Below are 25950 nucleotides of genomic sequence, written 5' to 3'. Positions count from 1 at the left end.
TCCTTCCATAAATTTTATAATGGATCCAGGTCAGGCGATTGGCTGGGCCATTCTAGCAGCTTTATTTTCTTTATCTGAAACCCACTGAGAGTCTCCTTGGCTGTGCGTTTGGGATCATTGTCTTGCTGAAATGTCCAACCTCATTTCATCTTCATCCTGGTAGATGGCAGCAGATTTTTATCAAGAAGGTCTAGGTACATTTGTTGATTCATTCATCCTTCCTTCAATAATATGAAGTTTCCCAGTGCCTACTTCTGAAAAACAGCCCCACACTATGATGTTCCTAACTTCAAACTTCACTGTTGGTATTGTGTTTTTGGGGTGATAGGCAGTGACTTTTGACCTCCAAATACAGTGTGTATAATAGCATTCAAGGAGTTCAATTTTGCTCTCATCTGACTAGACTATATTCACTCAGTATGTCACAGGCTTGTCTAAATGTTGTTGAGCAAACTTTAAACACGCTTGAACATGCTTTTTTGTCCAGCAATGGAGTCTTGCGTGGTGAGCGTGTAAACATTACTTATTGTTTTCTTTGATTCAATTGTACCTGCTGATTCCAGGCCTTTCTGTAGCTCTCCAAAGGTGCTCCTTAGCTCTTCGGCAGCTCTTCTGATAATTCTTTTCACTCCTCTGTCTGAAATTGTGCAGAGAGCACCTGGTCATGGCTGGTTATGGTGAAATGATGTGCTTTCTACTTCCGGATTATGCCCCCCCTCCCCCCACAGTGCTCACTGGAATCTTCTGTAGTTTAGAAATTCTTCTGCAACTAATGCCATAAGTATGTTTTGCAAAATAAGGTTGTGAAGGTCTTGAGTTAGCACACTGGTTTTGCCCATCATGAAAGTTTTTTTGTGTGGCACCTTGGTAATGAGACACTTTTTTATAGGACATCAGTTGAGTCAGCTAATATTATTTGTCACTAAATTACAGGATTGCTTTATAATTACTAATAGACTAGTGTTATGACTTTCCATGGCTTTTTGCACGTCTTTTTCTTCATGTGTTCAAAACTTTTTCCCTATGTGATTTCTCATTATGGCGCAAAGAAACAAGAGAGGAAAAGAGAGCACTCCCTATGTAACACCGCAGGGTGATCGACAGGATGGCAGTATGTATGTCGCTCACCTGAATGAGTTGTGCAAGGCACAACTCCGACGCAGGTAAAGAACAAATGATAGAAAGCTGCTGCCCGGCCACTGTGCTCAGACACGACATTGGAGAGGAGACTCAAGTTCAGGGAGAAAAATTGCAGCAGTGATGTCCGGCCGCTGCTTAGAAGGAACGGTGAACCAGGTGTGATTATCAGATTTCTTAAAAAAAACTATAAAACAACATGTAACTAAAGCAATTGTTACCATCCACCTCTCATGTCTCCCCTTTTTCCTCATAGTTTGTAAGCTTGCGAGCAGGGCCCTCATTCCTCCTGGTATCTGTTTTGAACTGTGATTTCTGTTATGCTGTAATGTCTATTGTCTGTACAAGTCCCCTCTATAAGTTGTAAAGCGCTGCGGAATATGTTGGCGCTATATAAATACAAATTATTATTATTATTCAGTGTTGGATCAATATCTTCTTCATGTACCTGAAGGATAAAGACTTGATCCAACTGTGAAACACGATGTTTCATAGTTTTTTAAAATAAATCTCATCTTCTACACTTGGTTTACTGTTCCTCCTAGGCAGCGACTGGACATCAGTGCTGCAATTTTTCTCCCGTAACTTCATTTCTCATTACACATAATTTAATTAATATAACATTATGGTTTGATTTCTTTGCCTATGTGCATTGAACGGATTGGTACCAATATCTGGTGGGAATTTCGTGTCATTAGCACCTTTAGAAATATATCTATTTTGAAAATTGGTGGTGTGTTCAATACTTATTTCACCCGCTGTATGTGTTGCTGATGTGTTTAGCGCATGAAGGATGGGCTGAGAAATTAAAAAGTGGTGTAAATCCACTTCTATGAGACCTACTAAAAAGATTATCCATTCCTGGACATTTGGCAGAATGTGTCCTAAATGTTGGAAAGATGTTCGTCCCATCAATCTCAAGCAAGGGCACTTCCAGGGACATGGGTAGACAACTGTCCTGACAGCACAGGACTGGACCTAATAACAAGATCCGCATCTATCATATATATACATATCTAAATCAATATACCATAAATGCCCAAGATTGGACAAACCCTTTAATTATGCTATTGGAATTGTCAGGTCATGTGATATTTATGACCCATGAGCACAATCGGTCATCAAAATCAGATTAGTGGAGGTCCATCACCCAACACGTCCACTGATTATTACCCTATCAAAAAAGCTTGGAAAACTCTTCTTAAAATCAATAAAACTTTATTAAATACAATAATTAATAAAACATATAAATTATAGGGTAGCAAATGATTGGACAATACATGGTACCCTCAAGTACGAAGTGGCATTAAACAATTCTTTTTTAAAAATACATGATTGTTGTCAGACAAAAGCCGTTCTCATTATCTGGGATTATGGCACTATATTCACTATATATCCACATAGATCATAATAATCTCATTATCAAAAAAGACTAGAGTCACAAATCTCCATAAACACTTTGTACAAAATCAAGGAAAAGAATACAAAGGAGAGCTGTATATATTATTTTATTGTTATACTGCCCTCTAGTGGGATAGAAAGAATTACATCTTGTTGAAGATTTAATACATATATCCCACTGCAGTCTTCCCTATAGTTCCTTATATGTATTTTGCAGAGTATACCAAGCACAAATCAATAGTTATGTATATCTCTATTTATAAATCTGTACCATAGTAGCAGAAAAAATACATAAATAATTTTCTAAAGTGCTAAGTGCATTATCATAATACATTGGTGCAAGGGCAGCCATATAACAAATATACATATAACCCTTTAGAGCGACATACCACAAGTTCAAACTGGAGGACCAGGTGTGAGAGCCCCCTAACGCGCATTTCGCGTTGTTGCTTCTTCCGAAGGTTTTTTTTTTTTTTTTTTACGTCCACTGATTAGACAAGCTTCAGAATTAACAAAAGACTATTCTCAAACCTGAAAAGTCAATCCACCCTGTGCATGCTAATGACTACTAATTCACAAAGTGACAAAACCTTTCACTTTAAGGGTATGTGCACACGCTGCGGATTTTGCTGCGGATCCGCAGCGGATTTGACGCTGCGGATCCGCAGCAGTTTTCCCTAAGTTTACAGTCCCATGTAAACCTATGGAAAACAAAAACCGCAGTGCACATGCAGCAGAAAATTCCGAGCGGAAACACTGCGGAAAAAAAGAAGGAGCATGTCACTTCTTTCTGCGGATTCCGCAGCGGTTTTCAACCTGCACCAATAGGAAAGTGCAGTTGAAAACCCGCAGAGGAATCCGCAGAAGAAACCGCGTGAAAATCCGCAGTGAAAACCGCAGTGGTTTTGCACTGCGGATTTTCCAAATCCGCTGCGGAAAAATCCGCAGCAAAATCCGCAACGTGTGCACATACCCTTAGGCCTAGGGGGTTTTTTCCATACAGTTTAGGATTTCAGCCTAACCTAGATGGCTGGAGACCTCTTATGGAAGTAAAAAAAGGCACTAGCTTTAAACCTATGGATTAAAATAGGAATTAAAATAGAAAATTGTTAACATGAGAGTTAAAATCTTTGTGTGGAAATCCTGGTTACTAAAAGTCACTTTATTCCTTGAACCACATGTTTCCGCAATCTTAACAACTCAAGATTATTGGATTTTCTGGATTATCGTAGGGAAAACACAACAGCAGCATCTATGTAGGCATGTTCATATCACCGGCTGTGTTATGGGCTCAGGACACAGGCATGTCTCGCCCCTGTTACATAAGGCTGTGATCAGACTGTTATTATTGCCCCAATTCTTTGTGAAAAGTAAAGTTGGTCATGATTATTCTCAGATGATTTTAGTAGATCAGTGCGGGTTTATATGATATGTACAATAAAAGATTAATAACTTAGTACCCATTAAAAAATGGGGAGAACCCCCAAAAACCCCTCACTAAAAAGCCCAAAAATGATATTTTATTAATTAAATCATTAGCTAGGGTATATAAAATATATGTGCCCCTAATATGCCTATATTCCTTTATACTGTTATTATTATTTTGCTCACTGCTAGCTTTTAAAGCAAATTCGATAGCACCCTAGGGTGCCAACCCTTATGTGGCAGAATAGGACAAAGTTTAGCACACCTGTTTCCCCAACACGTTTCACGGCAGATGCGGCATCATCGGGGGATGGGACATAGGCTAGAATGGTGGCCGGCCATACAAGCCATCTATATAGAGCCTCTGTGTGGCATGGGAACCAATTAGTGACATTTTTCTCATTGCAGGAAGTGACACCAAACATATTGGTTACATCAGCATTCTCAAGACAATTGATCAATAAGGTAGAAATGTGCTTTTGTGAGAAACCCTCAGTGATTAGACATAGATCAGGAGCGTCCTATGTCATGGTTACTATAGAAATCGATAACCAATAGGGGAATCCACTCACCTGCACGTTCCAATCGGTGTCTAACAATAGTATAAAGTTATCATAGTGACGTATTGTTTCCTGATTGGGACGGTCAGCAGACGTGTCATCGTTACTGCTCTCCAATACAAAAGTTACCCGTGACCAGCGCGTCATCGGGCAATGGCCAATCGCAACTAAGCATGCATATGCATGGGTAATAGTGACACGATAAGCCCTGATTGGCTAACACATACGTTGCATCACTCGGGCAGCCCGCTTTATAATTGGAGCATTTTCAAGTCCCATCTAAATGCTACATATTCGTAACCGACATGTCATCGGGCAATCACATCTAAATATGCACGAATGGAAGTAATGCGATAAGCTATAGTTAGCTGACACATTCGTCACATCACTCAGATACAGTTGTGGCTAAAAGTATTGACACCCCTGCAATTCTGTCAGATAATACTCAGTTTCTTCCTGAAAATGATTGCAAACACAAATTCTTTGGTATTATTATCTTCATTTAATTTGTCTTAAATGAAAAAACACAAAAGAGAATGAAGCAAAAAGCAAAACATTGATCATTTCACTCAAAACTCCAAAAATGGGCCAGACAAAAGTATTGGCACCCTCAGCCTAATACTTGGTGGCACAACCTTTAGCCAAAATAACTGCGACCAACCACTTCCGGTAACCATCAATGAGTTTCTTACAATGCTCTGCTGGAATTTTAGACCATTCTTCTTTGGCAAACTGCTCCAGGTCCCTGATATTTGAAGGGTGCCTTCTCCAAACTGCCATTTTTAGATCTCTCCACAGGTGTTCTATGGGATTCAGGTCTGGACTCATTGCTGGCCACCTTAGAAGTCTCCAGTGCTTTCTCTCAAACCATTTTCTAGTGCTTTTTGAAGTGTGTTTTGGGTCATTGTCCTGCTGGAAGACCCATGACCTCTGAGGGAGACCCAGCTTCAGGGCCGGCGTTAGGGGCAGGCAGACTAGGCAGCTGCCTGGGGCCCCCGCTGCCCTAGGGGCCTCCAACCAGGGGCAGACATACTACTGATGGCACTGCTCCAGGGCCCAGAGGTGGAGGGGGCCCCTGCAGGCAGGCCCCGTATCATGCAGGATCTGGCCCCTCTCACTCCCTCCTGTAATCATGGAACACCGAGTGCTGGGGAGAGAGCGGGGCGCGAAGTGCAGGAGATCAAAAAGAGGGCGTGTCATGCAGGGAGAGACGCTGGCCAATGAACGCTTTCCTTACTTCACAGTGACTGACCAGACTGAGGAGAGCGTTCACTGGCTGCCGTCTGTCCTGCTGCATGGAGCATCCCAATCGTGAGTACTCGCCTACAGTCAGGGGCCCCGCAGCACAGCACATAGAGACAGCAGTGGAGGAAGAGCAGGACTTACAGGGGGTCTTCTGCTCCCTCCACTGTTCTGTTCAGAGCAGGCTGCAGCGTCTCCTCACAGAGAAGAGATGGGGGAGGAGCTCACTGCAGGGGACAGCACGGCAGCAGCAGGGGGCCGATATCAGTGCTGCCTGCTCTGTGCCCCATCCCCCACAGTGGGGTCTGCAGCCTTCTCCAGCTGAACTGACCTCCTGCAGAGCTCATCTGATCACCTGTACAAGATTAGTATGTATGTATGTATGCATCTGTGTGTCTCTATGTGTATGTTTCTGTGTGTGTATCTGTGTATGTATGTACGGTATATGTGTGTATGTATGGTATATTTGTATGGCTGTGTGTGTATGCATGTACAGTATATGTGTGTATCTGTGTATGTGCAATAAATTTGTATGGATATATGGTATATATGTATGTTTATGTGCATGTACATACAGTATATGTGTATGTATATGTGTGTACGGTATGTGTATATACTGTATGTGTGTATGTACGGTACGTGTATGTGTATCTATGTTCGGTATATGTGTGCGTATGCATGTACGGTATATGTATGTACGGTATGTGTATTTGGGTGTGTGTATTTTATATGTATGTACGGTATGTGTGTACTATATGTATATAACTGTATCTGTGTATGTACGGTATATGTGTGTGTATCTGTGTGTATGTTCGGTATATGTGTGTACGGCATTTGTGTGAGTGTACGGTATATGCATGTGTGTATGTACGGTATGTGTATGTATGACGGTATATGTATGTGTATCTGTGTGTATGTATGGTATATGTATGTGTTTGCATATACTGTATTTGTATGTGTATCTGTGTGTACGTACGGTGTATGTATGTGTATTTGTGTGTATGTATGGTATATGTATGTACGGTATGTGTATACTATATGTGTATATAACTGTATGTGTGTATGCATGTAAGGTGTATGTCTGTGTATGTATGTACGGTATGTGTATCTGTGTGTATGTACGGTGTATGTATGTACAGTATATGCCGGAACAAAAATCATTGTTCTCATCAGCACATCGCCCAGTTAAAACTGCAGATATTCTGCTAAGATGATACTGTATGGGGACAGATTGATCTACTAGTGATCATTCTGTCCCCATCATTGTTCCTCAGCCAGTGTAAAGAGGCTGGAAACAAGTGGTGAATGACTTCAATATTGTTGATCACACTCGTTTAGTGGCCTGAAATCAGCGCATGTAGCTACAACCAAAATGTTTCTGTTTGATGGTGCATTTGGGGCCCCATTTTAAACTTTTGCCTAGGGCCCCACTTTGCCTAAAACCGGCCCTGCCCAGCTTTCCCACACTGGGCCCTACATTATGCAGGAAAATTTGTTGGTAGTCTTCAGACTTCATAATGCCATGCACACGGTCAAGCAGTCCAGTACCAGAGGCAGCAAAGCACCCCAAAACATCAGGGAACCTCCGCCATGTTTGACTGTAGGGACCGTGTTCTTTTCTTTGAATGCCTCTTTTTTTCTCCTGTAAACTCTATGTTGATGCCTTTGCCCACAAAGCTCTACTTTTGTCTCATCTGACCAGAGAACATTCTTCCAAAACGTTTTAGGCTTTTTCAGGTAAGTTTTGGCAAACTCTAGCCTGGCTTTTTTATGTCTTGGGGTAAGAAGTGGGGTCTTCCTGGGTCTCCTACCATACAGTCCCTTTTCATTCAGACGCCGACGGATAGTACGGGTTGACACTGTTGTACCCTCGGACTGCAGGGCAGCTTGAACTTGTTTGGATGTTAGTCGAGGTTCTTTATCCAACATCCGCACAATCTTGCGTTGAAATCTCTTGTCAATTTTTCTTTTCCGTCCACATCTAGGGAGGTTAGCCACAGTGCCATGGGCTGTAAACTTCTTGATGACACTGCGCACGGTAGACACAGGAACATTCAGGTCTTTGGAGATGGACTTGTAGCCTTGAGATTGCTCATGCTTCCTCACAATTTGGTTTCTCAAGTCCTCAGACAGTTCTTTGGTCTTCTTTCTTTTCTCCATGCTCAATATGGTACACACAAGGACACAGGGCAGAGGTTGAGTCAACTTTAATCCATGTCAACTGGCTGCAAGTGTGATTTAGTTATTGCCAACACCTGTTAGGTGCCACAGGTAAGTTACAGGTGCTGTTAATTACACAAATTAGAGAAGCATCACATGATTTTTTTGAACAGTGCCGATACTTTTGTCCACCCACATTTTTTATGTTTGGTGTGGAATTATATCCAAGGAAAATTATTTTTGTGTTTTTTCATTTAAGACAAATTAAATGAAGATAATAATACCAAAGAATTATAGTGCTTTGGAACAAAGCACTATATTGTAATTTGTGATTGCAATCATTTTCAGGAAGAAACTGAGTATTATCTGACAGAATTGCAGGGGTGTCAATACTTTTGGCCACAACTATAGCCCACTTTATGATTGGAGCATTTTCAAGTCCAATTTGAATATTAAATAGCACCCTTTAGCAAAGAACAAAATACAAGAGTAAGGAAATCAAAACACCATCTTATCATTTTAAACTCTTTTAGATAAATAAATGTTACATACCTATATTTAATTACTATATATTACTATACTAATAGTATATTAGTATGCCCCAGCTGTATGAGAGGACCATAAACATGGATTCCAGCTTTGTGTCACTTCCTCAGCTACTTGCTGAAGTTTTGATAAATTGTCAGTATTATTTGCTGCAAACAAATATTTTCCTTGAAAACGTTATTTTAGTAGATTTACAATACATAAAATAAAGTTTTCAAGGAAAATATTTGTTGGATATATTTATTAGCAGCGCATCCAGTGACACTTCACCAGGATATGTTTTCTAAGGGTGTGTGTCCACGTTCAGGATTGCATCAGGATTTGGTCAGGATTTTATGCAGGTAAAATCCTGACCAAATCTGAACCTGAGGTCACTGGCAGGTCACCTGCGTTGTTCTTGCGTTGTTTCAGCAGTGTAAGGACATGCTGCGTTCTGAAAAGACGCGCCGCATGTCTGTTTCCGCGGGTGTGCCGCATGCATCTTTTAATGTATAGTGGAGACGGGATTTCATGAAATCCCCTCCACTGTGCTGTAACATCTGGAAGCTGCGTGTTTGACGCTGCGGCTCTACGCAGCGTCAAACACACAGCGTTTCCTGAACGTGGACACATACCCTAAGTCCTTTGAACTCGTGTCCTGCAGCAGCTGATATACAGTGGGTATGGAAAGTATTCAGACCCCTTTACATTTTTCACTCTTTGTTTCATTGCAGCCATTTTTTAAATTCAAAAAAGTTCATTTTTTTTCTCCTTAATGTACACACTGCACCTCATCTTGACTGAAAACAAAACAGAAATGTAGTAATGTTTGCAAATTTCACATGGTCATAAGTATTCAGACCCTTTGCTCAGACACTCATATTTAAGTCACATGCTGTCCATTTCCTTGTGATCCTCCTTGAGATGGTTCTACTCCTTCACTGGAGTCCAGCTGTGTTTAACTAAACTGACAGGACTTGATTTGGAAAGGGACACATCTGTCTTCCTAGACCTGGCCGTCCAGCCAAACTGAGCAAGTATGTGACTTAAATATGAGTGTCTGAGCAAAGGGTCTGAATACTTATGCCCATGTGATATTTCTGTTTTTCTTCAGTCAAGATGGGGTGCTCTGTTCATTAATAAGAAAAAAATGATTTTTTTTAAATTTACCAAATGGCGGCATTGAAGCAAAGAGTGAACAATTTAAAGGGGTCTGAATACTTTCTGTACCCACTGTATGCAATTGATACATGTTGCTTATTTGCAACACTACCAGATAAGCAGATCCATGTTGGTTTCTGTGTTTGTTTTTACATTTAAAACCCTATTGTGCGCTCTTCCATTCCCCAGTTTTCCCAACTAGTATTATTTGCTGTAGCTCTGGTAGTTCTCGCAATGATGAGCTCTGTATAACATTGCAAGCACCAGTGATTGGGAGCTTTCTGTGTACACTGTGCATAGGCAGAAAGCAGCCAATCAATGCTGGAGGGCAGAGAAAGAGCTGATGGATATCGAGGACTACACAACAGAAGTTCATCATTGAGAGGACTAGCAGAGCTGCAGAGGAGAGCACTTTGCTATATTAAAACTACAGCAAGAATCTCACTAAGTAACACAGAAAGCCAGGATCAAGCTGGTGATAGGTTCTCTATAAGGAGGCATTTGCATGATATAGCCACTGTGGGTTTTTGTTGTGAGTAAAAATTACATAATTATTTCAGCAATTTTTTTAAATCATGGCAAAATTGAGCGCTATTGCCACCATTTCAGTAAAACAATGCACCTCAGCCACAATGTGTCAATGCAGCCTCAAGGCCTATATATGTAACATTGGAGCGATTCAGAAAAGTCACAAACTGCTGGAGACCGACAGGAGCGACACAAGGAACAGGTGAAGCCGGCAGTTGGTAAGTTTAAGACCAGAAACATGGAACTTAGGTTAAAAGCACCACTCCAGCGCTACAAAAAAAAGAGTGGTGCTTTTTTTTTTTTTTTTAAAGTCACATGACCATTTCTAAAGAAGACAGATGTTACATACTTGCAGAAAGTAACGTCCTGTCATACATGAAAGTTGCATTTAGGAAAGAAAAGCTCACCAGAACATCATGCACCAAGGCCTGGTATGTCCACGTGTGGTGAAGAGGCGTAGAAAGGTCTATATTTCTATCCACAAGAACTAACAAAGGCCTCTGAAAACTGAAAGAGGGAAAAAAACTAAATGAGGGTTAACCATTGCAAGCTGGAGGAAGCTGATAACCTCACAAATAATAGCCTTGTGATCTCTCAATGAAGAGATAATTAACCTCCAATATACAAAGTAATCTAGAAGAGCACTGGCTGCAAGTTTACAATGCACATTACTGCTGTAGAAATATAAACTTTTTTTATATTTTATAAAATAAAGCTATACAAAAAGTATACTGGAAATTCAGATGAATGTATCGCTTGGCACAACCCTGGTCCACGGTCATGCGGGAATTTTCTAAGTCTGAGTTCCTCGGTACATTTTGTTTTTACTTGCCGGTCTGGTGTGACGTCACCTGTGCCACATACAGATGATGGTGACGTCTCACCAGACCGGCTAATCATAAGCCAGACCTGGGATGCCGGAGGGTAAGGATATTTGAGAAGCGCCTTTCCATGACCGGAGAGCACTGACCTGGACTGTCATTATCTGTTGGGTGGCAATTGGGAGGCCCTAATACACAGTAGATGGTGGGCCAATCCTTGAGGGTTTGGCTGACGTTTAGCTAATGTTTATATGGGCTTTTACTTTGGAAAGGTTAAGTAACATTAGGCGTAGCTAGCCAAATATGTTTATTCACAGTGGGTAATCTCATTTACATCTCAAAAAAAATTGGGGGGCCCTGCCCTTAGCCCCCTTTGAAGAGTGAGGGAATTTTGAATTTATCATGATAACCGAATAGTGAAGAAAAGTTGTAAAGTATAAGAAAGTCTATTAAGATTATTACCTGAATTGTCCTGTCCCAAGGTTATCTCCAGTAAACAGACTATTTCTGGCATCTCGAAGATTTTCACGCAACTTTTTATCCAGTTTCTAAAAAGGCAATGTTATGGTATTAACATGAACGGAAAGACAAGTCCTGATCTGGCAGAACTCAGGCTTTCTTACATTACATGGATAACCATTCCTGTAAATAGACATTTTGCTGTATGAGGTGTGGCCCTAAACTAATACTAATTAGGCAATGTCCAAAATAAAGCAGACTTTAAAAGGGAAGCAATCATCAGAAAATCACCTATGGTTTAGATCAGGTGTTTTTGTTACATGTATTTTAAAAAAAAAAATTACGGTAGTAATCTTGTACTTTCCCAGTGACTACTGAACCTTTTTTTAGACTCATACTTTTTATCCTTTCAGGATGAGTTTTCTTTAAGTTCCTTATCAGCAGAGGTGGGATTACACTGGCAGGTAACACCTCTATACAAAGTATACACCAATAACAATAGACAATGTCACAGCTGAACTCTTCCCCCTTCCTTCACAGTGATCTTTGCACATGCACATTAGACACTTCAATACAGAAGATAGGGTCGGGGTCTGTACATTGTGGCTAATGTACATGTTGATTTCCAGAAACATCAGGAAGTTAAGGTACCGTTACACTAAACGACTTACCAACGATCACGACCAGCGATACGACCTGGCCGTGATCATTGGTAAGTCGTTGTGTGGTCGCTGGGGAGCTGTCACACAGACAGCTCTCTCCAGCGACCAACGATCAGGGGAACGACTTCGGCATTGTTGAAACGGTCTTCAACGATGCCGAAGTCCCCCTGCAGCACCCGTAACCAGGGTAAACATCGGGTTGCTAAGTGCAGGGCCGCGCTTAGTAACCCGATATTTACCCTGGTTACCATTGTAAAAGTTAAAAAAAAACCAAAACACTACATACACACATTCTGATGGCGCACTGCTGCCGAGAGCTTCCCTGCACTGAATGTGTCAGCGCCGGCAGTAACAGCGGTGACGTCACCGCTGTGCTCTGCTTTACGGCCGGCGCTGACACATTCAGTGCAGGGAAGCTCTCGGCAGCAGCGCGCCATCAGAATGTGAGTATGTAGTGTTTTTTTTTTTTTTACTTTTACAATGGTAACCAGGGTAAATATTGGGTTACTAAGCGCAGGGCTGGTTACAAGTGAACACATCGCTGGATCGGCGTCACACACGCCGATCCAGCGATGACAGCGGGTGATCAGCGACGAAATAAGATGCTGGCCTTCTAGCTCCGACCAGCGATATCACAGCGGGATCCAGATCGCTGCTGCGTGTCAAACACAACGAGATCGCTATCCAGGACGCTGCAACGTCACGGATCGTTGTCGTTCTCGTTGTAAAGTTGCTGAGTGTGAAGGTACCTTTAGTATAAAAAAAAAAAACCTCAGGGGCCAATGTGAAAATTGCGAAATTACTAATTTTATTTTGTTATAAAGATTGTCATTTAAAATAAATAACTAAATAAATCAACATTTAAAAAATACATGTATCAGAAGCAACTGATTTGAACAATAGGTCATTTTTTGGATATCTTCCCTTCCTTACCAAGGACACTTTTTGCCTTTGCAATTTTGTCTGTCCTCCCCTTGTTGCCATAGCCGTACCTTTTTTTTTCCCACCACCACAGCCACATGAAAGCTTGAGGATGAATCATATTTTTAAATACCATCATTCACTTTACCATATAATGTAGGCAATGTAACATGTAATTTTGTAATTGCTAATTTTTTTGGGTGGGGTGAAAAAGTAAAAAAAGAAAGAAAATTTCCGCCATTGTTTTCTGGTTTTCATTTTTACCGAGCCCAAGTGTTGTAAAAACAACCTGATAACTTGACTTTGCATCTCATTATGAATTTTTCTTTTTTTATAGCTCGCTGCTTTTAAAAGCCGTACATTTATTTTCTTTTACAGCCTTTTATGAAATCTAGATCTTTCTTCATAGCTGGAGCTGAGTGAGGACCTAGTTTCTCCAGAGGAAGCTGTACTTCATAATGGTACTATTTTGGGATACGTACATCTTTTTGATTGCTTTTCATTCCATTTTTTGGGAGAGGTAAACTGACCAGAAAAGGGCAGTTCTGATGCTTTTATTTTTTTCTTTTAACGATATTTATGGCCTTTCGATGAGGTGATGAGTGATTAAATAGACCACCCTCCACCATCCCTTAGCAGATAGCTGCTGTCAGAGGCAGGTGCCGGCTGTATAACACAACTGTCACCCACAATGTACGGACTGTGGACAGATATTGGGACAAATATTCAGAAAACGCATCGAATAGATAATGTAATTCTCACCACTGCGACCATCTCTGCTGCATTACCCCTTGGACATCTGATGATGGGTACTGCCCCTATAAAAGAGAAAAATCCACACCTCATTAGTACTAACAAATTCCCATTCACTGTAGACTCATTAAAGCATCCCTGAAGCCCGAAAATCCATAATAACTTATTGTTATACAGCAGAATATATATTATATAATTATATATTGTTATATAGCAGAAGCCATTAAAGGGGTCGTCCACTAGTTGGAATACAGCACCTACGTAGATAGAAAATGCCCAGTCGCAAATCCTTTATATACAAAGTTGGTGCATGTCAAGTCTAAGTGAACTTCAGTGTCATTCTTCTGTGTCTTTATGTCTTACTTTTGGAATAAAAACCATTTTAACAGCCACTTTTTATTTGTGCCTTGATAATTATTTGTCACCGGCTCTTACGTTAACTTTCCTTAGTTTGAACTGTTTTTCTTTGATTCATCACTTGCAACTTTTAATTGAGCTCCAGTTATTTGTTTGGGCAGTTGAGTACTAGAATGCAACGATTTAAAGCTCAATGAAAAGTCGGTAGGGCAATAAAAAATACAAGACAGAAAGGGGGAAAAAAAAGGAGCACCACTGAATTTGTGCAAATTTCAAACACTGAGTGCCATCGTTATAAAATTGGTGCAAAATCTAAAAAAAAAGAAGACAAAAGACTTAGAAAAAAAAACCTCAAACGAATAATTGGAGCCAACATTGGTAAAATGGCACGGGACCATCATAATTTCTTTTATACTCGTTTACTCGCTTTAAAAAGGTGGCAAACTTTTGAACACATCGAAAATGTTGTGACTTCAGAGTTGGCTTTGCAGTAAAAGAAGGCTGGGTTTAGCTGAAGGACATGGGCCACTGATGGCCCAACAGAAACTTACCCAGAAACCTACTACAGAATAGCTTTTTTTCTTAAAATAACCTAAGGCAGGTATAGAAGGGTTACAAAAAGTAGTCACTCCAGCATGTGCCAATAATTACCTAGTGTGACGAAGAAGCAGAAAAGACTGTCCACAATAGTATCCATGATCGTTTCCATCTCCGTGTCTGTGATGTCTGGTCTGTTCAAGGCTGAATAGAAAAAGTGAAATCTATACTAATATTTTACTTCGCACAATACATGCAAGCACAAGGGGGGATACAGAAATACGGCACATAAAGCTCTATCAATGTAAGAAATGTGAATACAATCACTCAACATGTTTATACACATAGTCATCAAGTCAAGATCTGTCTGCTTAGGTCTTATGAAAAGCGACAAAGTCATTTCTGGCTTCAGTGTGTGGCTACAAGGACGGACAGGAGTTTACTCAATTATTTTCCTCTACACAAGTCAGCAAGTCAGTATTAACCTGCATCAACCTGAAGGATCACAATCCCGAAATACAAGTATGGTTTGTTAAGGCAACTCTGTCACCCCCATATCATTTAACCTCTTCATGCCGCCGACAATTTCCATTTTTCCGCACATTCTTCCCAGAGCCAATAGTCTTATTTTTTTGTTTACACAGACATATGAGGGCTTGTTTATAGCAGGACAAGTTGTACTTTTGAAGGACACCATTCATTTTATCACATAATGCATTGGAAAACAATCCAAATGCAGTGAAATTGTGAAAAAAATACAATTTTCACATTGTTTTTTGGGAATTTTTACTGTGTACATATTGTGGCAAAAATTACGCAATAGGAATCTCCTCATCAATACAATTAAGGCGATACCAACATGTTCAGTTTTTATAATTTTGGTGCTGGGAAAAAAAAACAACAGATGTCTGCAAAAAATTTTATTCTGGGTTGTGCTGCCATTTTCCGAGACCAGTAACATTTTTATTTTTGGCCAATGGAGCTGTGTAATAGCTTATTCTTTGCAGGGTGAGACAACATTTTTATTAATACTATTTTGGGATAGATGTGACTTTTTGATCGCTTGTTACAGCATTTTTTGTGAAACTGTTGCGACCAAAAAAAACCTTAAATCTGGCGTTATTGAATTTTTTTCATTTTCGGTGTTTACCCGGTCTGTGTTCTCCGTCACGGTCTGAATTACTAGATTAGAGTGTGTGCACACACAGCTCTCTCCCCCACCGTCTGCGTTCCTAGATTGGAGTGTGTGCACACAGCTCTCTCCCTCACTGTCTGTGTTCCTAGATTGGAGTATATGCACACACAGCTCTCTCCCTCACCGTCTGTGTTCCTAGATTGGAGTGTGTGCACACAGCTCTCTCCCTCACTGTCTGTGTTCCTAGATTGGAGTATATGCACACACAGCTCTCTCCCTCACCGTCTGTGTTCCTAGATTGGAGTGTGTGCACACACAGCTCTCTCCCCCACCATCTGCATTTCTAGATTGGAGTGTGCACACACAGTTCTCTCCCTCACTGTCTGCATTCCTAGATTGGAGTGTGCACACACAGTTCTCTCCCCCACCATCTGCGTTCCTAGATTGGAGTGTGTGCACACACAGCTCTCTCCCTCACCGTCTGCATTTCTAGATTGGAGTGTGCACACACAGTTCTCTCCCCCACCATCTGCGTTCCTAGATTGGAGTGTGCACATACAGTTCTCTCCCTCACTGTCTGCGTTCCTAGATTGGAGTGTGTGCACACACAGCTCTCTCCCTCACCATCTGCATTTCTAGATTGGAGTGTGCACACACAGTTCTCTCCCCCACCATCTGCGTTCCTAGATTGGAGTGTGCACACACAGCTCTCTCCCTCACCGTCTGCATTTCTAGATTGGAGTATATGCACACACAGCTCTCTCCCTCACTGTCTGTGTTCCTAGATTGGAGTGTGTGCACACACAGCTCTCTCCCTCACTGTCTGTGTTCCTAGATTGGAGTGTGTGCACACACAGCTCTCTCCCCCACCATCTGCATTTCTAGATTGGAGTGTGTGCACACACAGTTCTCTCCCTCACTGTCTGTGTTCCTAGATTGGAGTGTGTGCACACACAGCTCTCTCCCCCACCATCTGCATTTCTAGATTGGAGTATATGCACACACAGCTCTCTCCCTCACCGTCTGCGTTCCTAGATTGGAGTGTGTGCACACACAGCTCTCTCCCCCACCATCTGCATTTCTAGATTGGAGTGTGCACACACAGTTCTCTCCCCCACCGTCTGCGTTTCTAGATTGGAGTGTGCACACACAGTTCTCTCCCTCACTGTCTGTGTTCCTAGATTGGAGTGTGTGCACACACAGTTCTCTCCCTCATTGTCTGTGTTCCTAGATTGGAGTGTGCACACACAGTTCTCTCCCTCACCGTCTGCATTTCTAGATTGGAGTGAGCACACACAGTTCTCTCCCCCACCATCTGCGTTTCTAGATTGGAGTGTGTGCACACACAGTTCTCTCCCTCACTGTCTGCGTTCCTAGATTGGAGTGTGTGCACACACAGCTCTCTCCCCCACCATCTGCATTTCTAGATTGAAGTGTGCACACACAGTTCTCTCCCCCACCGTCTGCGTTTCTAGATTGAAGTGTGCACACACAGTTCTCTCCCTCACTGTCTGTGTTCCTAGATTGGAGTGTGTGCACACACAGTTCTCTCCCTCACAGTCTGCATTTCTAGATTGGAGTATATGCACACACAGCTCTCTCCCTCACTGTCTGTGTTCCTAGATTGGAGTGTGCGCCACACAGCTCTCTCCCCTGTTATGATCCGGTGACCCTGGAGCCGCATGAGACTATCTCTGGAGTAGGTGGTACCTGTACTGACCGCAATCCTAATACTGACACCGCAACTAGAAGTAGCCGTGGGATGTACCTAACCAGGCCTAGACACCTCGACACAGCCGGAGAACTAAATACCCCTAAAGATGGAAACGGGAAATCCTATCTTGCCTCAGAGCAGAGCCCCAAAGGATAGGCAGCCCCCCACAAATATTGACTGTGAGTTTAAGAGGAAATACGTACACAGGCAGAAAAAACAGAGTTTAGCAAAAGAGGCCCTTTTAGCTAGATAGAAAGGATAGGACAGAGTTCTAAGCGGTCAGTAATAAAACACTAGAAAATTCCACAGCAGAAAATACTATATACTACATCTAACTAAAGACATAGGATGTATATCTGCATCTCCAGAGAAACCAGCATGACAGAAAAATCCAAACAAGTCAAGCTGGACAAAAACACAATAGATTGCACTGCACATAAAAGCACACTGCATGCTTGCTACAGAGAACCAAAACAAGACACTTATCTGAGCTGAAATGACAGCAGGGCAGTGGAGCCAGACAGAGATGCAATCCCTCCAAGATACAATTGACAACTGGCAGGGATTGATGGATCCTAAAAACCTAAATACCTAATAGAGCTGCAATAAGCAAAAACACCTGCCCGGCCTATAATTCAGAGACCACAGCACTACCACTAACAACCACCGGAGGGAGCCCAAGAGCAGAATTCACAACAGTACCCCCCCCTTGAAGAGGGGTCACCGAACCCTCACCAGAGCCCCCAGGCCGATCAGGACGAGCCAGATGAAAGGCCCAAACCAAATCAGCAGCATGGACATCAGAGGCAAAAACCCAAGAATTATCCTCCTGGCCGTAACCTTTCCATTTGACAAGGTACTGAAGCTTCCGTCTCGAAAAACGAGAATCCAAAATCTTCTCAACAACATACTCCAACTCCCCATCAATCAACACAGGAGCCGGAGGATCAACAGAGGGAAGAACGGGCGCCACATATTTCCGCAATAAAGATCTATGGAAAACATTATGGATAGCAAAAGATGCCGGAAGGGCCAAACGAAAAGACACCAGATTGATAATCTCAGAAATCCTATAAGGACCAATAAACCGAGGCTTCAACTTAGGGGAAGAAACCTTCATAGGAACATGACGGGAAGACAACCAGACCAAGTCCCCAACCCGAAGCCGGGAACCAACACACCGACGACGATTAGCAAAGCGCTGCGCCTCCTCCTGAGACAACATCAAATTGTCCACCACATGAGCCCAAATTTGCTGCAACCTGTCAACCACAGAATCCACCCCAGGACAATCAGAAGGCTCAACCTGCCCCGAAGAAAAACGAGGATGAAAACCAAAATTACAAAAGAAAGGCGAAACCAAGGTAGCCGAACTAGCCCGATTATTAAGGGCAAACTCGGCCAATGGCAAGAAAGCCACCCAATCATCCTGATCAGCAGACACAAAGCATCTCAAATAAGTTTCCAAAGTCTGATTAGTTCGCTCGGTTTGGCCATTTGTCTGAGGATGAAATGCGGAAGAAAAAGACAAATCAATGCCCAGTTTAGCACAAAAGGCTCGCCAAAACCTAGAAACAAACTGGGAACCTCTGTCGGACACAATATTCTCCGGAATACCATGCAAACGAACCACATGCTGAAAAAACAATGGAACCAAATCAGAAGAGGAAGGCAACTTAGGCAAAGGCACCAAATGAACCATCTTAGAAAACCGGTCACAAACCACCCAGATAACCGACATCCTCTGGGAAACAGGAAGGTCTGAAATAAAATCCATAGAAATATGCGTCCAAGGCCTCTCAGCGACCGGCAAAGGCAAAAGCAACCCACTAGCGTGGGAACAACAAGGCTTAGCCCGCGCACAAGTCCCACAGGACTGCACAAAAGAAAGCACATCCCGCGACAAAGAAGGCCACCAAAAAGACCTACCAACCAAATCTCTGGTACCAAAAATACCAGGATGACCAGCCAACACAGAACAATGAACCTCCGAAATCACCCTACTAGTCCATTTATCAGGAACGAAGAGTTTCCCCACTGGACAGCGGTCAGGATTGTAAGCCTGAAATTCCTGAAGAACCCGTCACAGATCAGGAGAGATGGCAGAAAGAACCACCCCTTCCTTTAGAATGCCGACCGGTTCAAGGACCTCCGGAGAATCAGGCAAAAAGCTCCTAGAGAGGGCATCAGCTTTAATATTCTTAGAACCCGGAAGATACGAGACCACGAAATTAAAACGGGAGAAAAACAAAGACCATCGAGCCTGTCTAGGATTCAGCCGCTTGGCAGACTCGAGGTAAATCAGATTTTTATGATCGGTCAAGACCACAATACGATGCTTGGCTCCCTCAAGCCAATGTCGCCATTCCTCGAACGCCCACTTCATAGCCAACAATTCCCGATTGCCGACATCATAATTACGTTCAGCAGGCGAAAACTTTCGGGAAAAGAAGGCACATGGTTTCATCAAGGAACCATCAGAATTCCTCTGAGATAGAACGGCCCCTGCCCCAATTCTCAGACGCGTCAACCTCCACCTGAAACGGAAGAGAAACATCTGGCTGACGCAACACCGGAGCAGAAATAAATCGACGCTTAAGCTCCTGAAAGGCAGAGACAGCCGCAGAGGACCAATTCGTCACATCAGCGCCCTTTTTCGTCAAATCGGTCAGGGGTTTAACCACACTGGAGAAGTTAGCAATGAAACGGCGATAAAAATTAGCAAAGCCCAAAAATTTCTGAAGACTCTTCACGGACGTGGGCTGAATCCAATCGTGAATGGCCTGAACCTTAAACGGATCCATCTCTATAGATGAGGGAGAAAAAATAAAGCCCAAAAAAGAAACCTTCTGTACTCCAAAAAGACACTTAGACCCCTTCACAAACAAAGCATTGTCACGAAGGATCTGAAAAACCATCCTGACCTGTTTCACATGAGACTCCCAATCATCAGAAAAAATCAAAATGTCATCCAAATATACAATCATGAATTTATCAAGATAATTCCGGAAGATATCATGCATGAAGGACTGAAAAACAGACGGAGCATTAGAGAGCCCGAAGGGCATCACAAGGTATTCAAAATGACCCTCGGGCGTATTAAACGCAGTTTTCCATTCGTCACCCTGCTTAATACAATATAATTCTGCCGCTTCTTGACCCTGAAACAGGGTCAACAAGGTCTTCTCAGCATGATCCAGAGAATTAGGTTCATCATACAATAACCCTAGAGCTTGAAAAAAGGCTTCTACATTAAGCAAGGCAGGATTCCCAGATTCCAGGGAAAATGCCCAATCCTGAGGATCGCCACGCAGCAGGGAGATGATAATTTTAACCTGCTGAATGGGATCACCAGAAGAACGAGGTTTCAGAGCAAAAAACAGTTTACAGTTATTTTTAAAACTCAAAAATTTAGACCTGTCCCCAAAAAATAACTCCGGAGTAGGAATCCTAGGCTCTAAAACCGGAGTCTGAACAATATAATCGGAAATACCCTGAATCCTAGCAGCTAGTTGGTCTACACGAGAAGCCAATCCCTGAACATCCATGCTAGCACACAGCTCCTCAGTCACCCAGAGAAAAAGAGGAAAGGAAAGACAAAACAGACTGCAGAAAAAAAACATGGCTCAGGACTTTTCTTCCCTTCTTCTGAGATGCATTTAACTCATTGTTGGCCAGTTGTACTGTTATGATCCGGTGACCCTGGAGCCACATGAGACTATCTCTGGAGTAGGTGGTACCTGTACTGACCGCAATCCTAATACTGACACCGCAACTAGAAGTAGCCGTGGGATGTACCTAACCAGGCCTAGACACCTCGACACAGCCGGAGAACTAAATACCCCTAAAGATGGAAACGGGAAATCCTATCTTGCCTCAGAGCAGAGCCCCAAATGATAGGCAGCCCCCCACAAATATTGACTGTGAGTTTAAGAGGAAATACGTACACAGGCAGAAAAAACAGAGTTTAGCAAAAGAGGCCCTTCTAGCTAGATAGAAAGGATAGGACAGAGTTCTAAGCGGTCCGTAATAAAACACTAGAAAATTCCACAGCAGAAAATGCTATATACTACATCTAACTAAAGACATAGGATGTACACTCACCGGCCACTTTATTAGGTACACCATGCTAGTAACGGGTTGGACCCCTTTTGCCTTCAGAACTGCCTCAATTCTTCGTGGCATAGATTCAACAAGGTGCTGGAAGCATTCCTCAGAGATTTTGGTCCATATTGACATGATGGCATCACACAGTTGCCGCAGATTTGTCGGCTGCACATCCCAAAGATGCTCCATACAAGGCAGGATGGATCCATGCTTTCATGTTGTTTACGCCAAATTCTGACCCTACCATCCGAATGTCGCAGCAGAAATCGAGACTCATCAGACCAAGCAATGTTTTTCCAATCTTCTACTGTCCAATTTCGATGAGCTTGTACAAATTGTAGCCTCAGTTTCCTGTTCTTAGCTGAAAGGAGTGGTACCCGGTGTGGTCTTCTGCTGCTGTAGCCCATCTGCCTCAAAGTTCGACGCACTGTGCGTTCAGAGATGCTCTTAGGCCTACCTTGGTTGTAACGGGTGGCGATTTGAGTCACTGTTGCCTTTCTATCAGCTCGAACCAGTCTGCCCATTCTCCTCTGACCTCTGGCATCAACAAGGCATTTCCGCCCACAGAACTGCCGCTCACTGGATTTTTTTTCTTTTTCGGACCATTCTCTGTAAACCCTAGAGATGGTTGTGCGTGAAAATCCCAGTAGATCAGCAGTTTCTGAAATACTCAGACCAGCCCTTCTGGCACCAACAACCATGCCATGTTCAAAGGCACTCAAATCACCTTTCTTCCCCATACTGATGCTCGGTTTGAACTGCAGGAGATTGTCTTGACCATGTCTACATGCCTAAATGCACTGAGTTGCCGCCATGTGATTGGCTGATTAGAAATTAAGTGTTAACAAGAAGTTGGACAGGTGTACCTAATAAAGTGGCCAGTGAGTGTATATCTGCATCTCCAGAGAAATCAGCATGACAGAAAAATCCAAACAAGTCAAGCTGGACAAAAACACAATAGATTGCACTGCACATAAAAGCACACTGCATGCGTGCTACAGAGAACCAAAACAAGACACTTATCTGAGCTGAAATGACAGCAGGGCAGTGGAGCCAGACAGAGATGAAATCCCTCCAAGATACAATGGACAACTGGCAGGGATTGATGGATCCTAAAAACCTAAATACCTAATAGAGCTGCAATAAGCAGAAACACCTGCCCGGCCTATAATCCAGAGACCACAGCACTACCACTAACAACCACCGGAGGGAGCCCAAGAGCAGAATTCACAACACTCCCACACCATCTGCATTTCTAGATTGGAGTGTGTGCAAACAGCTCTCTCCCCCACCATCTGCATTTCTAGATTGGAGTGTGTGCGCACACAGCTCTCTCCCCCACCATCTGCATTTCTAGATTGGAGTATATGCACACACAGCTCTCTCCCTCACTGTCTGCGTTCCTAGATTGGAGTGTGTGCACACAGCTCTCTCCCTCACTGTCTGCGTTCCTAGATTGGAGTGTGTGCGCACACAGCTCTCTCCCTCACCGTCTGCGTTCCTAGATTGGAGTGTGTGCACACACAGCTCTCTCCCCCACCATCTGCTTTTCTAGATTGGAGTGTGTGCGCACACAGCTCTCTCCCCCACCATCTGCATTTCTAGATTGGAGTGTGTGCACAGACAGCTCTCCCCCCTCACCGTCTGCATTTCAAGACTGGAGTGTGTGCACACACAGCTCTCTCCCCCACCATCTGCATTTCTAGATTGGAGTGTGTGCACACACAGCTCTCTCCCCCACCATCTGCATTTCTAGATTGGAGTGTGTGCACACACAGCTCTCTCCCTCACTGTCTGTGTTCCTAGATTTGAGTGTATGCACTCACAGCTCTCTCCCTCACTGTCTGTGTTCCTAGATTGGAGTGTGTGCACACACAGCTCTCTCCCTCACTGTCTGTGTTCCTAGATTGGAGTGTGTGCACACACAGCTCTCTCCCCCACCATCTGCATTTCTAGATTGGAGTATATGCACACACAGCTCTCTCCCTCGCCGTCTGCGTTCCTAGATTGGAGTGTGTGCACACAGCTCTCCCCCACCATCTGCATTTCTAGATTGGAGTGTGCACACACAGTTCTCTCCCCCACCATCTGCGTTTCTAGATTGGAGTGTGTGCACACACAGTTCTCTCCCTCACTGTCTGCGTTCCTAGATTGGAGTGTGTGCACACACAGCTCTCTCCCCCACCATCTGCGTTTCTAGATTGGAGTGTGTGCACACACAGCTCGCTCCCTCACTGTCTGCGTTCCTAGATTGGAGTGTGTGCACACACAGCTCTCTCCCCCACCATCTGCATTTCTAGATTGGAGTATATGCACACACAGCTCTCTCCCTCGCCGTCTGCGTTCCTAGATTGGAGTGTGTGCACACAGCTCTCCCCCACCATCTGCATTTCTAGATTGGAGTGTGCACACACAGTTCTCTCCCCCACCATCTGCGTTTCTAGATTGGAGTGTGTGCACACACAGTTCTCTCCCTCACTGTCTGCGTTCCTAGATTGGAGTGTGTGCACACACAGCTCTCTCCCCCACCATCTGCGTTTCTAGATTGGAGTGTGTGCACACACAGCTCGCTCCCTCACTGTCTGCGTTCCTAGATTGGAGTGTGTGCACACACAGCTCTCTCCCCCACCATCTGCATTTCTAGATTGGAGTGTGTGCACACACAGCTCTCTCCCCCACCATCTGCATTTCTAGCTTGGAGTATATGCACACACAGCTCTCTCCCTCACCGTCTGCGTTCCTATATTGGAGTGTGTGCACACACAGTTCTCTCCCTCACTGTCTGCATTTCTAGATTGGAGTATATGCACACACAGCTCTCTCCCTCACCGTCTGCGTTCCTAGATTGGAGTGTGTGCACACACAGTTCTCTCCCTCACAGTCTGCATTTCTAGATTGGAGTATATGCACACACAGCTCTCTCCCTCACTGTCTGCGTTCCTAGATTGGAGTGTGCGCCACACAGCTCTCTCCCCTGTTATGATCCGGTGACCCTGGAGCCGCATGAGACTATCTCTGGAGTAGGTGGTACCTGTACTGACCGCAATCCTAATACTGACACCGCAACTAGAAGTAGCCGTGGGATGTACCTAACCAGGCCTAGACACCTCGACACAGCCGGAGAACTAAATACCCCTAAAGATGGAAATGGGAAATCCTATCTTGCCTCAGAGCAGAGCCCCAAAGGATAGGCAGCCCCCCACAAATATTGACTGTGAGTTTAAGAGGAAATACGTACACAGGCAGAAAAAACAGAGTTTAGCAAAAGAGGCCCTTCTAGCTAGATAGAAAGGATAGGACAGAGTTCTAAGCGGTCAGTAATAAAACACTAGAAAATTCCACAGCAGAAAATACTATATACTACATCTAACTAAAGACATAGGATGTATATCTGCATCTCCAGAGAAACCAGCATGACAGAAAAATCCAAACAAGTCAAGCTGGACAAAAACACAATAGATTGCACTGCACATAAAAGCACACTGCATGCCTGCTACAGAGAACCAAAACAAGACACTTATCTGAGCTGAAATGACAGCAGGGCAGTGGAGCCAGACAGAGATGCAATCCCTCCAAGATACAATGGACAACTGGCAGGGATTGATGGATCCTAAATACCTAATAGAGCTGCAATAAGCAGAAACACCTGCCCGGCCTATAATCCAGAGACCACAGCACTACCACTAACAACCACCGGAGGGAGCCCAAGAGCAGAATTCACAACACTCCCCCACCATCTGCATTTCTAGATTGAAGTGTGTGCACACACAGCTCTCTCCCCCACCATCTGCATTTCTAGATTGGAGTGTGTGCACACACAGCTCTCCCCCCTCACCATCTGCATTTCTAGATTGGAGTGTGTGCGCACACAGCTCTCTCCCCCACCATCTGCATTTCTAGATTGGAGTACATGCACACACAGCTCTCTCCCTCACTGTCTGCGTTCCTAGATTGGAGTGTGTGCACACACAGCTCTCTCCCCCACCATCTGCATTTCTAGATTGGAGTGTGTGCACACACAGCTCTCTCCCTCACTGTCTGCGTTCCTAGATTGGAGTGTGTGCACACACAGCTCTCTCCCCCACCATCTGCATTTCTAGATTGGAGTGTGTGCACACACAGCTCTCCCCCCTCACCATCTGCATTTCTAGATTGGAGTGTGTGCGCACACAGCTCTCTCCCCCACCATCTGCATTTCTAGATTGGAGTACATGCACACACAGCTCTCTCCCTCACTGTCTGCGTTCCTAGATTGGAGTGTGTGCACACACAGCTCTCTCCCCCACCATCTGCATTTCTAGATTGGAGTGTGTGCACACACAGCTCTCTCCCTCACTGTCTGCGT

At 43.5% G+C, this 25950-nt stretch overlaps 1 protein-coding gene across 1 annotated transcript in view; it reads right to left on the bottom strand.

The window, feature by feature from the left end:
* The window catches only part of SCFD1 (sec1 family domain containing 1), a 97815-nt gene that overhangs the window by 55307 nt on the left and 16558 nt on the right, over window positions 1-25950 (bottom strand). The window contains exons 7-10 of the mRNA XM_077260931.1: window positions 14764-14853; window positions 13765-13820; window positions 11423-11508; window positions 10547-10646 (exon numbers count right to left, since the gene is read on the bottom strand). Coding sequence (XP_077117046.1) covers window positions 10547-10646; window positions 11423-11508; window positions 13765-13820; window positions 14764-14853 — 332 coding nt within the window. The remainder of the gene's footprint in view (window positions 1-10546; window positions 10647-11422; window positions 11509-13764; window positions 13821-14763; window positions 14854-25950) is intronic.

This window comes from Ranitomeya variabilis, chromosome 1 (assembly GCF_051348905.1).
Source record: "Ranitomeya variabilis isolate aRanVar5 chromosome 1, aRanVar5.hap1, whole genome shotgun sequence".
NCBI classification, from domain to species: domain Eukaryota; kingdom Metazoa; phylum Chordata; class Amphibia; order Anura; family Dendrobatidae; genus Ranitomeya; species Ranitomeya variabilis.
Note: the sequence above shows the minus strand (reverse complement) of the source record. Positions and strands in the feature narration are given on the sequence as shown.